The following is a 15,351-nucleotide window of genomic DNA, read 5'->3' as shown; positions in this document are numbered from 1 at the left end:
TAGGCCACAGGAGAGGCCAGTTAAAAGTCAGCCACATTAATGTGGGTCTGGAGCCATGTGTAGGCCAGACCAGGTAAGGATGACCGATTTCCTTCCCTAAAGGACATTAGTGGCCCAGATAGGTGTTGACAATAATCGACAATGTTTAGATGGTTGCCATTGGTGGGATTTGAAGACAGGTCCCTTGAACATTAATCTGGAATTCTGGATCGTAAAGACATAACCAGAACAGGAACATTTCCTCTCAAAGAATGTCTCACTCTAGCAAATATTCTTCTCATCTCAGAACGCCTGTTCCTGATCATTCTCCACTTTGAACTTAGTGTCGTCCTATTGTTACAGTGCTGACTCAAACTTCTTGCGATCTCTTGCCCTAGCAGACTCTCTTCCCATATCTCACATGATGTGATGATTAGCAGGTCATTTTAAGAGGAAATCTCCAAGCCTTCCTTAACCCTTCTGTCCCTGTCAACCACTACCCTAGGCTTGGAATCTGGCCATGGTTGTCAGGGAGCAAAATGGGGGAAAAACACTAGATTACTCAAGTGAGGGGGAAAAGTCCTATTTTCAACCAACTAATTGTCCTCAGAACATTAAATCGCTGTGATCAGAAAGATGTGTTCGAATCAGCCAAGTCTTTGGGTCGTTGGTTGGAAAACCTCTCCATCTGTAAAATCCTGCCCATGCTTTGAAGTGAGGATAGTGAGTGGTTTGGAGGGGAACTTGCAGAATGTGAGATTCTTATATACCTGCTGTTGCCAACCTGCTAGGTGATGTGTGTGTGTGGGGTGGGCGGGGGGGGGGGGGGGGGGGGGGGTGGCACTTGGAAAATGCTGTTGGAGGAAAGATTTTATTACTGTTCCTTCACTGTCGCTATGTCAAAATCCTGGAATTCTCTCCCTAAGGGCATAGTGGGTCAACTTACAGAACATGGACTGCAGCCAAGAGTGTGGTGCTGGAAAAGCACAGCAGCTCAGGTAGCATCCAAGGAGCAGGAAAATTGACGTTTCAGGCCAGAGACTTTCATCAGGAATGAGGCTGGGAGTCTCGGGGTGGACTGATAAATGGGAAGGGGAAGGGGCTGGGGGAAGGTAGGTGGATGGAAGTGGGGGCTAAAGGTGATAGATCGCAGGGAAGGGTGAAGTGGATAGAAGGAAGATGGACAGATGGGATAGTTCAAGAGGACAGTGCTGAGCTAGAAGGTTGGAAATGGGGTAAGGTGGAAGAGGGGAAATGAGGAAACTGGTGAAATCCACTTCAAGAAGGCAGCTGACCCCCATCATCTCAAGATGCAACTAGAGACAAGCAATAAATGCTGGACCCAGCCAGCGATGCACACCTCCTATGAATGAAATTTTAAAAATCATCTATTTCAATGTCACTTTCCCGCATTACCCCTGTATCCCTAGAGGTCACAAAATTGCTCAATCTCCTATCTCAATAACTGAGCCCACTGCATTCTGGGCCAGAGAATTCTCAAGATTCTCTGCTTTTTGAGTAAAGAAATTCCTCTTAATCTCAGTCTTTTTAAACACTCTGCCCTTTACTCTGAGACTGTGTCCCCTAGTTCTAGCTCATTGCCAACTCTAGCAATTCTGCTTCTCCGCCACTGAACTCTGTATGAATTTTGTAAGTTTCAATTAGATCGCTGCACATCCTTCGAAGTTCTAGGAAATACAGACCCAGGTCCTGCGAAACTAATCCTGCTAATCAGTCGGATGAACCTCTGGCGCACTTTCTCTATGGCAATCAGAGTCTTCCATAGGTAAGGGGGTCAGAACTTTATGCAACGTAGTCTCACAAACTTGCTATAATATTCAAGCCAGACAGTTTTACTCCTGCACTCAATTCCTTTTGCAATGGAGGCTAATTATATACTTTTCCCTTCCTAATAGCATGCTGCAGCTACTTGTTAGCTATGAGTGACTTATGAACAAAGACGCCCAAATCCTTTTGGACAGTGATCTTTTCCAATCTCTCACCATTCAAGGAATACTCTGCTGGTCTGATCCCTCTAGCAAAGCGGATAATCTCATTGTTATCCTCATAATATTCCACCAACCATGTTCTTGCCCACTCCTCAAGTCGTCCAGCTCCCCTTAATCCTCAGTCCTTATCCTTGCAGCATCCTCATAACATACATTTCCATGTAGTTTGTGTCAGGGGTATTGAGTATAAGAGCTGACAGGTCATGTTGAAATTGTACAAGACTTTGGTTCGGCCGCATTTAGAATACTGTGTACAGTTCTGGTTGCCACATTACCAAAAGGATGAGGACACTCTAGAGAGGGTGCAGAGAAAGTTTACGAGGATGTTGCCTGGTATGGAAGGTGTTAGCTATGAAGAGAGGTTGAGTAGGTTAGGATTGTTTCATTATAAAAAAGGAGATTGAGGGGGGACCTGATTGAGATCTACAAAATCATGAAGGGTATCGACAGGGTAGATAGAGATAAGCTTTTTCCCAGGGTGAGGGATTCAATAATGAGAGGTCACACATTCAAGGTGAGAGGTGGAAAGTTTAAGGGGGATATACATGGCAAGTACTTTATTCAGATGGTAGTAGGTGCCTGGAACGCATTGCCAGCAGAGGTGGTAGAGGCAGGCATGGTAAATTCAGTTAAGTTGCGTCTGGACAGATGCATGAGTAGGTGGGAGCAGAGGGATACAGATGCTCAGGAATTGGACGATAGGTTTAGACAGTGGATTTGGATCGGCTCAGGCTTGGAGGGCTGAAGGGCCTGTTCCTGGGCTATAAATTTTCTTTGTTCTTTGTTCTTTGTACATTTTCTTCCCCATCCAAATAACTTAACAAATCGTTAACAGCTCGGGACCAAGCTCTGTTTCCTGTGATACTGCACCATCACAACTCCTTAACCTGTTTATTCATTCTCTGTTTTCATTCCATTAAAAAGTTACCAATCTTCACCAGTTTATTTCATCCTATCTCATGTGCACCAGTTTTTCTGGCTAATCTGGGGGGAATCTAGTTGAAAGCATTCTAAAAATCCATTGGCTACCCTTTATCTACTTTGCAAGTTATATCCTCAAAAAACTCTAACCAGTTTATCAAACATGATTTTCCCCTCATTATTCCATGTTGACTCGGCCAAAACAGGTCATTATTTTCCAGATGTTCAGTTATCAAATGCTTAAGGATCGATGGTAGAGGGTCTCTTCTGGCACAGTGGTATGTCCCTGTGTTGAGCTCGGAGATCTAGGTTAAAGGCCCACTTGCTCTGTGGGTATCATATAATATCTATGAATTTGTTGGTTAGAAAATATCTCAATTCTAGTATTTTTCCTATCACTGATGTCAGTTCTGGTCTGTTGTTTACTTCCTCCTTCCTTTCTTCAATACTGTGGGTTTCATTTGCACCTTCCAATCTGTGGCTAACATTCCACAACTTATAGAACATAGAACATTATAGCGCTGTACAGGCCCTTCAGCCCTCGATGTTGCGCTGACCTGTCATACCAATCTGAAGCCCATCTAACCAACACTATTCCATGTACATCCATATGCTTGTCCAATGACGACTTAAATGTACTTAAAGTTGGCGAATCTACTACCGTTAAAGACAAAGTATTCCATATCCTTACTACTCTCTGAGTAAAGAAACTACCTCTGACATCTGTCCTATATCTATCACCCCTCAATTTAAAGCTATGCCCCCTCATGCTCGCTGTCTCCATACTTGGAAAAAGGTTCTCCCTGTCCACCCTAACCCTCTGATTATCTTTTATGTCTCTATTAAGTCACCTCTCAACCTTCTTCCCTCTAACGAAAACAGCCTCAAGTCCCTCAGCCTTTCCTCATAAGACCTTCCCTCCATACCAGGCAACACCCTAATAAATCTCCTCTGCACCCTTTCCAAAGCTTCCACATCCTTCTTATAATGCGGTGACCAGAACTGTACACAGTACTCCAAGTGTGGCCGTACCAGAGTTTTGTACAGCTGTAGCATAACCTCATGGTTCCGGAACTCAATCCCTCTATTAATAAAAGCCTTCTTAACAACCCTGTCAACCTGGGTGGCAACTTTCAAGGATCTGTGCACATGGGCACTGAGATCTCTCTGCTCATCTACACTACCAAAAATCTTACCATTAGCCCAGTACTTTGCATTCCGGTTACTCCGACCAAAGTGAATCACCTCACACTTGTCCGCATTAAACTCCATTTGCCACCTCTCAGCCCAGCTCTGCAGCTTATCTATGTCTCTCTGTAACCTACAACATCCTTCGTCACTATCCACAATTCCACCAACCTTAGTGTCATCTGCAAATTTACTAACCCACCCTTCTAAGCCCTCATCCAGGTCGTTTATAAAAATGACGAACAGCAGTGGACCCAACACTGACCCTTGCGGTACACCACTAGTAACTGGACACCAGGATGAACATTTCCCATCAACCACCGCCTTCTGTCTTCTTTCGGCAAGCCAATTACTGATCCAAACTGGTATATCTCCCACAATCCCATTCCTCTGCATTTTGTACAATAGCCTACTGTGGGGAACCTTATCGAATGCCTTGCTGAAATCCATATACACCACATCAACCAGTTTACTCTCATCTACCTGTTTGGTCACCTTCTCTAAGAACTCAATAAGGTTTATGAGGCACGACCTACCCTTCACAAAGCCGTGCTGACTATCCCTAATCTAATTATTCTTTTCTTGATGATTATAAATCCTATCTCTTATAACCTTTTCCAACACTTTACCAACAACTGAAGTGAGGCTCACTGGTCTATAATTACCAGGGTTGTCTCTACTCCCCTTCTTGAACAGGGGAACCACATTTGCTATCCTCCAGTCTTCTGGCACTATTCCTGTAGACAATGATGACTTAAAGATCAATGCCAAAGGCTCGGCAATCTCCTCCCTGGCTTCCCAGAGGATCCTAGGATAAATCCCATCTGGCCCAGGGGACCTATCTATTTTCACTCTCTGCAGGATTTCTAATACCTCTTCCTTGTGAACCTCAATCCCACCGAGTCGAGTAGCCTGTATCTCAGTATTCTCCTCGACAACATTGTCGTTTTCTGGAGTGAATACTGTCAAAAAATATTCATTTAGTGCTTCCCCTTTCTCCTCTGACTCCACACACAATTTCCCACTACTATCCTTGATTGGCCCTAATCTTACTCTTGTCATTCTTTTATTCCTTAAATACCTATAGAAAGCCTGAGGGTCTACCTTGATCCTATCCACCAACAACATTATCTTTGAAGATGATCACCAAGACATCACTATGTCCATAACCAACCCTCTGAAGAGCATCCCACCCAGACCCACTCCATCCCTGTCACCCTGCATTTCCCATGGCTAATCCACCCTAACCCATCTTTGGACTGTGGGAGGAAACCGGAACACTAGGAGGAAATCCTTGCAGACACGGGGAGAATGTGCAAACTCCACACAGACAGTTGTCCCAAGCTGGAATTGAACCCAGGTCCCTGTGAGGCAGCAGTGCCAACCACTGGGCCATTGAGCTGCCCTACTTCTTCAGTGTGATGATAGGTTGTACCTCTACCACCCTGATAGGCAGTTCGTCCCAGATTCCCTGTGGAATGCCCTGTCTATACATCCCACCCCTCACCTTAAATCTATGCCCCTGGTCACTGATCCCTCCACCCAGGAGTAAAGTTGCTTCCTATCTATCTTATTTTTGACCCTCTTAATTTTATATATCTCAATCATATCCTTTCAGGCTCCCCCACTGTCCAATCTTTGGACTGTGGGAGGAAACTGGAGCACTGGGAGGAAACCCATACAGACAAACCCAGTCTGTCCAATCTCTCTCCATAATTAATTTCTGTAGCACACATCTCAATGCAAGAGGAATGGAGTTAAAGCCATCTGCAGCATCTAGCCAGCAGTCTGACAGTCACCAGAGAATAGTGAACATTCATTTGTCAACCAGTGAAAACCAAGGTACCAACTGGAGTCTTATTGCCCTCTTGTGCCAGTTTACTTACATGATCTCAGGTGGTTTGCCGATTGGAGGGCGAGGGGGCAGATTGGGTACTGAGGGACCGGCTGTAGGTGGTGGCTTATTGGCAAGACGATTAGAAACTGTAAAACATACAATTATGAGAAATTAATGATATTGTTCAGAATAAGAAAATAATAAATTATCAGTAAGCAGTAAATCAAACATCAAGGCACTATAGGAGAGCAAAACCCCTGACAGCAAGTCAGCAAGAGAAAAACACCCAAGAGGTCTCAGGACACCAAATAGGATGGAAGAAGAGTCTGATCTGCCGACTATTACATGTTCTGGTCTAATGGACCTTTGGAAATACAGATTGCCAAAGCCATAATTGTAAGGAGAAATCGATGCAATGCTTTTGTTTTGGTCTAATAGGCTGACACAATCTAGGGACACTCGACTGAATAGTTCTTCAAAAACTGGTCTGGGTATCAAAGGGGCTGGACTGACTACACAGTGAGGTTTCCAGATACCTGATATATATGACACATTTTACAAAATTTTACATCTTTATATCTTGGCCCATGTAAAATATTTGTTTATCCATGTCTGAGTCTGTATTTCTATATGTCCTGCCATAGAATCCTTACAGTGTGGAATCAGGCCATTTGGCTCAACAAGTCCACACTGACCCTCTGAAAAGCAACCCACCCAGACCCATTCCTCCTACCCTATTACTCTACATTTAACCCTGACTAATGCACCTAACCTAAACAACCCTGAACACTATGGGCAACTTAGTATGGGCAATCCACCTAACCTGCACACCTTTAAATTGTGGGAGGAAACCCATGCAGACACGGGGAGAATGTGCAAACTCCACGCAAACAATCGCCAAGGCTGGAATGGAACCCAGATCCCTGGCGCTGTAGCCACCGTGCCACCCATACCTTCATGTTCTAATCACAATATCTCCTTACAATCTCGGGTCAGTACCACTATTTGATGAACAGTTGTTCATCCTTTGTCCACAGGTCTCTGAGGATGTCTCCACTTGCTCATCAGAATTCTGTTTGGAATATAATTAACTCTCAGGAGCTCCTCAGTGTGAGCTGTCTGTGCTAAATCACTCTCGATCTGCTTCCTGAGCCTCAAATAACAAAGGAGAAAGTGAGGACTGCAGATGCTGGAGATCAGAGCTGAAAATGTATTGCTGGAAAGCGCAGCAGGTCAGGCAGCATCCAAGGAGCAGGAGAATCGACATTTCGGGCATAAGCCCTTCTTCAGGAATGCCCGAAGAAGGGCTTATGCCCGAAACGTCGATTCTCCTGTTCCTTGGATGCTGCCTGATCTGCTGCGCTCTTCCAGCAACACATTTTCACCTCAAATAACAAAGACATGCCAAACAATCCCTTTGAATGATCCCTTTCTTTCAATAAAGTGCTTTTTAAAAATTCATTCACAGGATGGGATGTTGCTTGCTGGGCCAGCATTTACTGCCCATCCCTAATTACCCAGAGGACAGTTAAGAGTCAACCACATTGGTCTGCAACCACATTGGAAATTGCCATCCTTACCTGGTCTGGAGTCACATGTAGGCCAGACCTGGTCAGGATGACAATTTCCTTCCCTAAAAGACATTAGTGAATCAGATGGGTTTTTCTCCAATAATTGACAATGGTTTCATGGCCATCATTAGGTTCTTAATTATCAGATTTTTATAAAAAAGACATTGAATTCAAATCCCACTATCTGCTGTGGTGGGATTTGAAACGAGGCTCCCAGAACCTTACCTGGGTTGCTGGATTTGTAGCCTAGCGATGATACCGCTAAGCCATCAGCCTGCCCTCACCAGCCCTACCGTTTACTTGTATGTTACTGTGACCAAGAAGCTCATGGATGACACACGCTCGAAGCTGTATGGTTGCTGGGAAACGCGATACAATGCACTAAACATGCCGACTCATTGCTCCCAACCCCGGGACCTGCTTCCCTATGGATTCTGATGGTTCTCACACTGGCAGAAACCATTCGAGGCAACGTTGGTGGTAAATAGTGAGGAGGGTAGCTGTAAACAACAGAGTGGTCAACTGGGCAGAGCCAGTGGCAAATGGAATTCTACCCAGAAAAAGGGTCACTTGCAGAGGGCTAACAAGGGAAAGGATTGCATTCGGAATGGTAGGAAGTGGAATGGACTGAAGATGAGATGGGTTTTTCTTGGTGTACACACCCTTGAAGGTAGCAGGGAGTGGGCAGATAACTTGGCTAGAAAGCATATGCAGTCGAGAGAGGCAGAGGAAATTCTCTAGGATGCTACCTGGGCTGGAGGATCTGAACTATGAGGAAAGATTGGTAAGGTTGGATCAACACAGACTGCTGGAGAAACTCAGCAGGTCTGGCAACATCTGTGGAGAGAGAAGCAGAGTTAACACTTTGGTCTGATTTCCAGCATCTATATTGCCTTTAGTGGATGGGCTGCACTTGTTTTACTTGGAACAGTGAGAGTTGAAAGGTAACTTAATGGAGTTGAATAATATTACAGCAGGCATAGATAAGATGAATAATACACTATTTCCATCAATATAGGGGTCAATAACCAGGAGGCAGAGATTGAAGGTAAAGGGTGGAAGGCTAAAAGGAGAATTGAAAGAAAAAGAAAAGGTTTTCACTGAGAGAGTGACGAGATTCTGGATCTCACTGTCTGAAAGAATAGTTGAGTCAGAAACGCATGTGACATTGAAGATATTCACTTGCCTGGTCATAACTGGGGGAAAGGATTAATGTAATCAATCTCGCATGTATATGATGGGTCAAAATGCCTTCTTCTGTGTGATAAACATCTTTTCATCTCTGAGAATTCCATATTTTGACAACTGCCCATGACATTCCTAAATATACAGCCCAGTATTCTGAGGCTGTGCCCCACTAAGTTAGATTCCCTGAATCAGCCTCTCAGCATTTACCGTGTCAAGTCCTTCAAAACCATATGTGTCCAATGACAGCACCCCTTCCTCTTCCAGGCACCTCTTCATTTGCAGGGATGTGCAGGTTAGGGTGGGTTGGCCAGGCTAAACTGCCCACAGGGTTCAGGGATGTGCAGGTTAGGGTGGATTGGCCAGGCTAAACTGCCCACAGGGTCCAGGGATTTGCAGGTTAGGGTGGATTGGCCAGGCTAAACTGCTCACAGAGTCCAGGGATGTGCAGGTGCATGAGTCATGCAAACACAGGATTATGTGAATAGGGTATGGGGTTGGATTTATGTGGGATGCTCTTCAGAGAGTCGGTGCAGACTCAATGTGCTGAGTCTTTATGCCCTGTAGAGATTCTACGATTGAAAGGACTTTAGTGAACCAATCAGGTTTTTCATCAGCAATCAAAAAACTAGCTTATTAATTCCAGACTTCTATTCGGTTCAATTTTCACCATCTGCCATAGTGGGACTTGAACTCACATTCACAGAACATTAATCTAGGGTTCAGGAATTACCAGCCTAGTAATATTACCATGACACCAGTGGCCTCCCTATTAAAAGGCTTGCTAAGAGTTGTTTTTGGGATAATAGTGTAGGTAGAGGACTGGTTGAAAGATAGGAAACAGAGGATAAGGATAAATGGGGCACTTGTAAGCTGTCAGGCTGTAATCAGTGGGACACTGCAATGCCTAAAGTCTCTTAGATTAGATTAGATTCCCTACAGCGTTTCCCATGTCCACACTGACTCTCCAAAGAGTAACCAACCCATACCCATTTCCCTCTGATGAATACACCTAACACCATGGGCAATTTGGCATGGCCAATTTACCTGACCTGCACATCTTTGGACTGTGGGAGGAAACCCACTCAGACACAGGCAGAATGGGCAAACCCCACGCAGATAGTTGCCCAAGCTGGAATCGAATCTGGCTCCCTGGCACTGTAGGGCAGCAGTGCTAACCATTGAGCCACTGTGCCACCCCAATGTTGAAAAGGCTGAGAGTGATGCATCTGCATTTGCTCTTGATCCAAAGGCAGGTTAGAGAGTAAGCTATGTGGGCACAAAGGATGGAAGCTTATCAGTCCCACAGAGGTGGGAGGTGGGAAATTACTGAACATTACAATGTTGAGTCATTATCTATTGTGTTCCCACCTGTGGGAGGACTGGGTAGAGTGACATGTCCACCCACTCTGCTCCACAAATCTGAGACTTGGATTGCGTATCAGCACTAGCTGCTTTCATCTGAGTTATCCCTGGAGCCTACTGAAAGTCAAGTGGCAGGACAAGATGGCAGACACTGAGGTACTTGACAGAACTGGTCTGCCAGATGCCCACACCATACTGAGACAGTCACAACTGAGCTGGCCTGGCCGATGTAGTCAGAATGCCAGAGAATCTCTGTGCAGGTCCTGAGTCTCAGCTACATCACATGGTGGACAATGGAAGTGAGAATAGAATCCCTACAGTATGGAAACAGGCCCTTTGGTCCAACAAATCCATACTGACTCTCCGAAGAGTAATCCACCCAAACCCATTCCCTTACCCTATATTTCCCCTGACTAATTCATCTAACCTACACATCCCTGAACACTATGGACAATTTAGCATGGCCAATTCACCTGACCTGCGCATCATTGGATTGTGGTAGTACTTGGAGGGAACCTGCACAGACACGGGGAGAATGTGCAGAATCTATTTGGACAGCCACCCAAGGGTGGAATCGAACCTAGGTCCCTGGCACTGTGAGGCAGCAGTGCTAACCACTGAGCCACAATGCTACCCGAAGCGTGACAAGAACACTTTAAATGTTTCACTTGGGAATTTGATGCTGACTCCATGTCCTGGGAATAGGCTTCCGTAACATGAAGATGGAAATGTGTTGCTGGAAAAGCGCAGCAGGTCAGGCAGCATCTAGGGAACAGGAGAATCAACGTTTCGGGCATTAGCCCTTCTTCAGGGCTAATGCCCGAAACGTCGATTCTCCTGCTCCTTGGATGCTGCCTGACCTGCTGCGCTTTTCCAGCAACACATTTTCATCTCTGATCTCCAGCATCTGCAGACCTCACTTTCTCCTTCCGTAACCATAATTCAATGAAGAGTACAGGAAGGAATGCCAGAAGCAGTGCAATGCAGTTAAGTGTCAACCTGGTGAAGCTACCAAATAGGATTACTTATAGACACAAAATAAGCAGCAAGTGATAGACAGAGCTGTGTGATCCCACAACCAACAATCAGACCTTAGCACTATCACATCAGGTTGTGAATGGTTGTGGATAATTAAGCAACTCACAACAGTCTTGTGAGGCTCCACAAGTATCCCCATCTTCAATGATGGAAGAGCCTAGCACAGCTGGGGGGCAAGCACAGTGGCTCAGTAGTTAGCACTGCTGCCTCACAGTGCCACGGGCCCAGGTTTGATCCCTGCCTTGGGTGGAGTTTGCACATTCTCCCTGTGTCTGTGTGGGTTTGCTCCAGTTTCCTCCCTCAATCCAAAGATGTGTAGGTTAGGTAAATTGGCCATGCTAAATTGCCCATAGTGTTCAGGGGGGTGTAGGGGAATGGGTCTGGAGTGAGTTACGCTTTAGAGGGTGGGTGTGGACCTGTTGGGCTGAAGGGCCTGTTTCCACACTATAGGGATTCTGTATCAGGGCAAAAGATAAAGATGAAGAATTTGTAACGATCTTCAGTCAGAAGTGCCGAGTGGATGATCCATTTCAGCCTCCTCCAGTGGTCCCTAGCATCACAGATACCAGTCTTCAGCCAATTCAATTCACTCAAATTGATATCAAGAAATTCATTAAGCACTGGACACTGCTAAGGCTCTGGCTCCCTGGCAACAGTCTGGTGACAGTACTGAAGGCTGATGATCCAGAACCTACTACATTCCTAGTCTAACAAAGTTTGGGAAAATATCTGGGTACTTGAGAAAGTTTGAAATATTAATACATTTGACAAGATCATAAAACCTGAAAGCTAAACTTTTACTTCTAATCAAAGACTCAAGTCTAACTGACTTTCCATCTGAACTGGAATCTGAAGATCTTCCACCATTCCACAGTGGTCAACATTTTGATTTCATCAACAGGAAACTCAGAAAACCATAAATCCTTGGAGTTCAGACTCTTGGCCTAAATTTTTGATATTTCTCCTTTGCTTTTTATAAAAAAATGAATCTACAGCGTTGTCTAATTTGTGTGTGAATGTGTGTGTTTGGGTTTAAGGGCACATTGTTTAATTTTGGAATAAAATTTAGTCATCTGTGTTACTTTAAACAAACCTGTTGAAAGTCTCATGTGATAATGGTAATAAAGGGATACAATTTAGCCATGTTCATGATTGAATTAAAACATTTATACAAATGGGATGGCTCATAGAATAGAGGATCTTAAAAATCAGCACAGTCCTCCAGCCAGAGCCACAACGCACAAATTATCAGCGTGTGGTTTGACTTTACACACTATACCTTTCCATAATGACAGGGTGTTGTGGTAATGTTGCTGGATTAATAATCCAGAACCCCAGGTGAATGTTCCCAGGATATGGGTTTGAATCTACCATTGAATATACAGTATGCTGGAGAAACTCAACAGGTCTAGTACCATCTGTGGAGAGAGAAACACAGTGAACAATTGAGTCCAAAGTGACTCTTCTCCTGAACCTTTATTTTGGAACTGAAGACCAGTCTAATGATGACTATGTATTCATTGTCGATTATCATAAAAATCCATCTGGTTCACTAATGTTCTGTAGGGAAGGACATGATTGGGGCTGCTAATCTGATCCAATCAGGGAGCCCTGGCTGACAGATATAAACAGGAGTGTCAGAGGTTCTGTTCACTCTGAGAGCTGGCTCTGAGGAAGTTGAATCAGTGTCAAGGATTCTCCACGTGTAAGGAAAGGGTGACTTGGTGACGGGATACCACCTTCTGTGGAGCTATTTCAGTGGCAGCAAAAGAAAAGGCCGCTCCTGAAGACATTCACTTGCAACAGTTGTCTTTGATTTTGGGTAAGCCTTTCTGGCATTGTGCCATTATTTGTTTGGCACAACATTGTGGGCCGAAGGGCCTGTTCCTGCGCTGTACTGTTCTATGTTCTAATATCAGTGGAATAAAGGAAAAAAAAACCTTTGCCTTAAAATGTGGAATCATGGAAATGTACTGCCCTCTCGAGTGCAAAAGATCTTCTGGAATTATCTCAAAGAAGAGTGGGGTAGTTGTCAGCAGAATGCCAGCCCTTAATTTATCTCTCAGTCACCATTACAAAGACAGATGATCTGCTCTTGATCACATTGCAGTTTGTGGGAGCTTGCTGTGCGTGAATTGAAGAATTCCGTCTGCACTAAGCAAGCTGTGTCAGGACATTTACTTCCTCCTTGTTTATTCTGAGCACAACAGTAATTAAAATAAAATGAGGAAGCCTGAAGCAGAAGTGGACAAAAGCAGAATTAAATGGAGCAATGGGTTCCGATCACTGGCGAAGTGGGTTTCTGTCTTTGATTCAATTTCTAAGTGGAATCAGCTTTTCAGATGTGACCACAACTTCTTAAAAAAAAACTACAATATAAACAAAAATACTGGAGAAACTCAGCAGGTGTGGCAGCATCTGCAGACAGAGAGAGAGAAGCAGAGTTAATTGTTCAGATCTTTTGGCCGAATGAGTAGACGTTAGAGCACTGAAGTGTGGACAGGGAGTTGGACGAGGATTGAACAGCCCTGTGGAACGCAGGAGAGATTACACGCCAAAAAGGATTGGTCTTCCAGTTTTTAAGATTTATTCACTACCCTCAGCCAATCGGAATCTGCTTGTTTGGTTTGGCTAAAGCATACTTTCACATCATTGATCACTGCAGCCACTTTGGGCCCTACTGAATGGATCTGGTTCATTAGTGAAGGACAGTGATTTAATACAGTGGGCCTACAGCTGAGGAGAAAAGAAAAAACATTGCACTGGAATTTAGCACACGTTCGGAAATTTGTAATATCTAGTTTACAGTGGTGAAAAAAATTGAACTCAAAGTCCATGGAGTTTGTTTCTTGCTGCTGACTCCCTGTAGATCTGTTTCTCTTTACTCTAGTATGGATCATGGACATGACAGAAAAACATAGAGATTAGTATTAGCAGTAGGCCATTCAGCTCTTTGAGCCTGCTCTGCCATTCAATTGGATCATGGCTGATCATTCAACTCAGTCCTCTGTTCCTGCTTTCTCCCCCATTGCCTTTCATTAAGAGTCATTGGCACGGCAACATTTGCCGCCCCCCTCCTCCCTACCAAGTCCCCCTTAAACTAATTAGCTCTCCAGGCCATTTCAGAGACAGATGCTGGAAATCAGAGTTGATAGTGTGGTGCTGGAAAAGCACAGCAGGTCAGGCAGTATTCGAGGAGCAGGAAAATCAACGTTTCAGGCAAAACCCCTTCATCAGGAATGAGGATAAGGAATTCCTGATGAAGGGCTTTTGTCCGAAACGTCAATTTTCCTGCTCCTCAGATGCTGCCTGACCTGCTGTGCTTTTCCAGCAACACACTCTCAACATTTCAGAGGGCAGTCAAGAGTCAATTGCTGCGGGCCTGGAGACCAGACTGGGTAAAGACTGCAGATTTCCATCCCTAAAAGGCATTAGTGAACCATATGGGAGGTGATGATCTAGTGGCATTATTACAAGACTATTAACGTTCTGGGGACCTCGGTGCGAATCCCACCACAGCAGATGGTGGAGTTTGAATTCAATAAAAATCTGAAAGTGAAAATCTAATTCTAACCGTGAAGGGATTGTCATAAAAACGAATCTGGTTCACTACTGCCCTTACCCGGTCTGGCCTACATGTGACTCTAGACCTTTTCGCATGAGAGAGCGGCGGGAGCTGGGCGGAAGTGAAGACAGAGCGCAAAGCCGGTCGGGAAGGTAAGTGATTGTTATTTGAGTGGGTGTGTTCTAGACCCCAGGTCCTACAAAGTAGGGCCTCCCTCCCTCCCTCCCTCCTCCTCTAACCTAAATTAAAAGTTCACAGACTTGCCCCAAAAAGAGGGTCCAAGGAAGTTCCTGTGGATTGAAGAATAAGGCTTTAGCTCAGGAGTCATTGACAAGGAGGTTGAGTGAAGTGATTACGCCACAGTTGAAGAGGGTGAAGACATGACGGCCAAGCTGGTTCAGTGTGCTACGTGCTTGATGTGGTGTGTCTGGCTCGTATAAGTGTGGAAAGTGTGTGCATGTTCAGCTACTGACAGAGCATATTGCAGCATTGATGAAAGAACTCGAGGACCTTAGGCTCATCCGAGAGAACGAGATCTTTCTGGACAAGACCTTCAGTGAGGTTATTACACCAATCGTACCAGAAGAGAGCAGAAGAAAGCAGACGATGAGGAAGGACAGGTGCAAGAGACCCCGGGGGAAGTACCTGTCAGGAACAAGTTGAATCTTTTGGAAACAGTAGAGACAGATGACA

General features: G+C 44.8%; 1 protein-coding gene across 3 annotated transcripts in view; it reads right to left on the bottom strand.

Annotated features, from left to right (window-relative positions):
- Positions 1-15,351, bottom strand: part of LOC122556423 (FYN-binding protein 1) — a 202,196-nt gene that overhangs the window by 90,937 nt on the left and 95,908 nt on the right. For all 3 annotated transcript variants that reach the window (XM_043703060.1, XM_043703074.1, XM_043703066.1), the window contains exon 3: positions 5,984-6,080. In XM_043703060.1, the coding sequence (XP_043558995.1) occupies positions 5,984-6,080 (97 nt within the window). The remainder of the gene's footprint in view (positions 1-5,983; positions 6,081-15,351) is intronic.

This window comes from Chiloscyllium plagiosum, chromosome 2, assembly GCF_004010195.1.
Source record: "Chiloscyllium plagiosum isolate BGI_BamShark_2017 chromosome 2, ASM401019v2, whole genome shotgun sequence".
In the NCBI taxonomy this organism is placed as follows: domain Eukaryota; kingdom Metazoa; phylum Chordata; class Chondrichthyes; order Orectolobiformes; family Hemiscylliidae; genus Chiloscyllium; species Chiloscyllium plagiosum.
The sequence above is the reverse complement of the archived record's forward strand: the minus strand, read 5'-3'. Positions and strand labels throughout refer to the sequence as shown.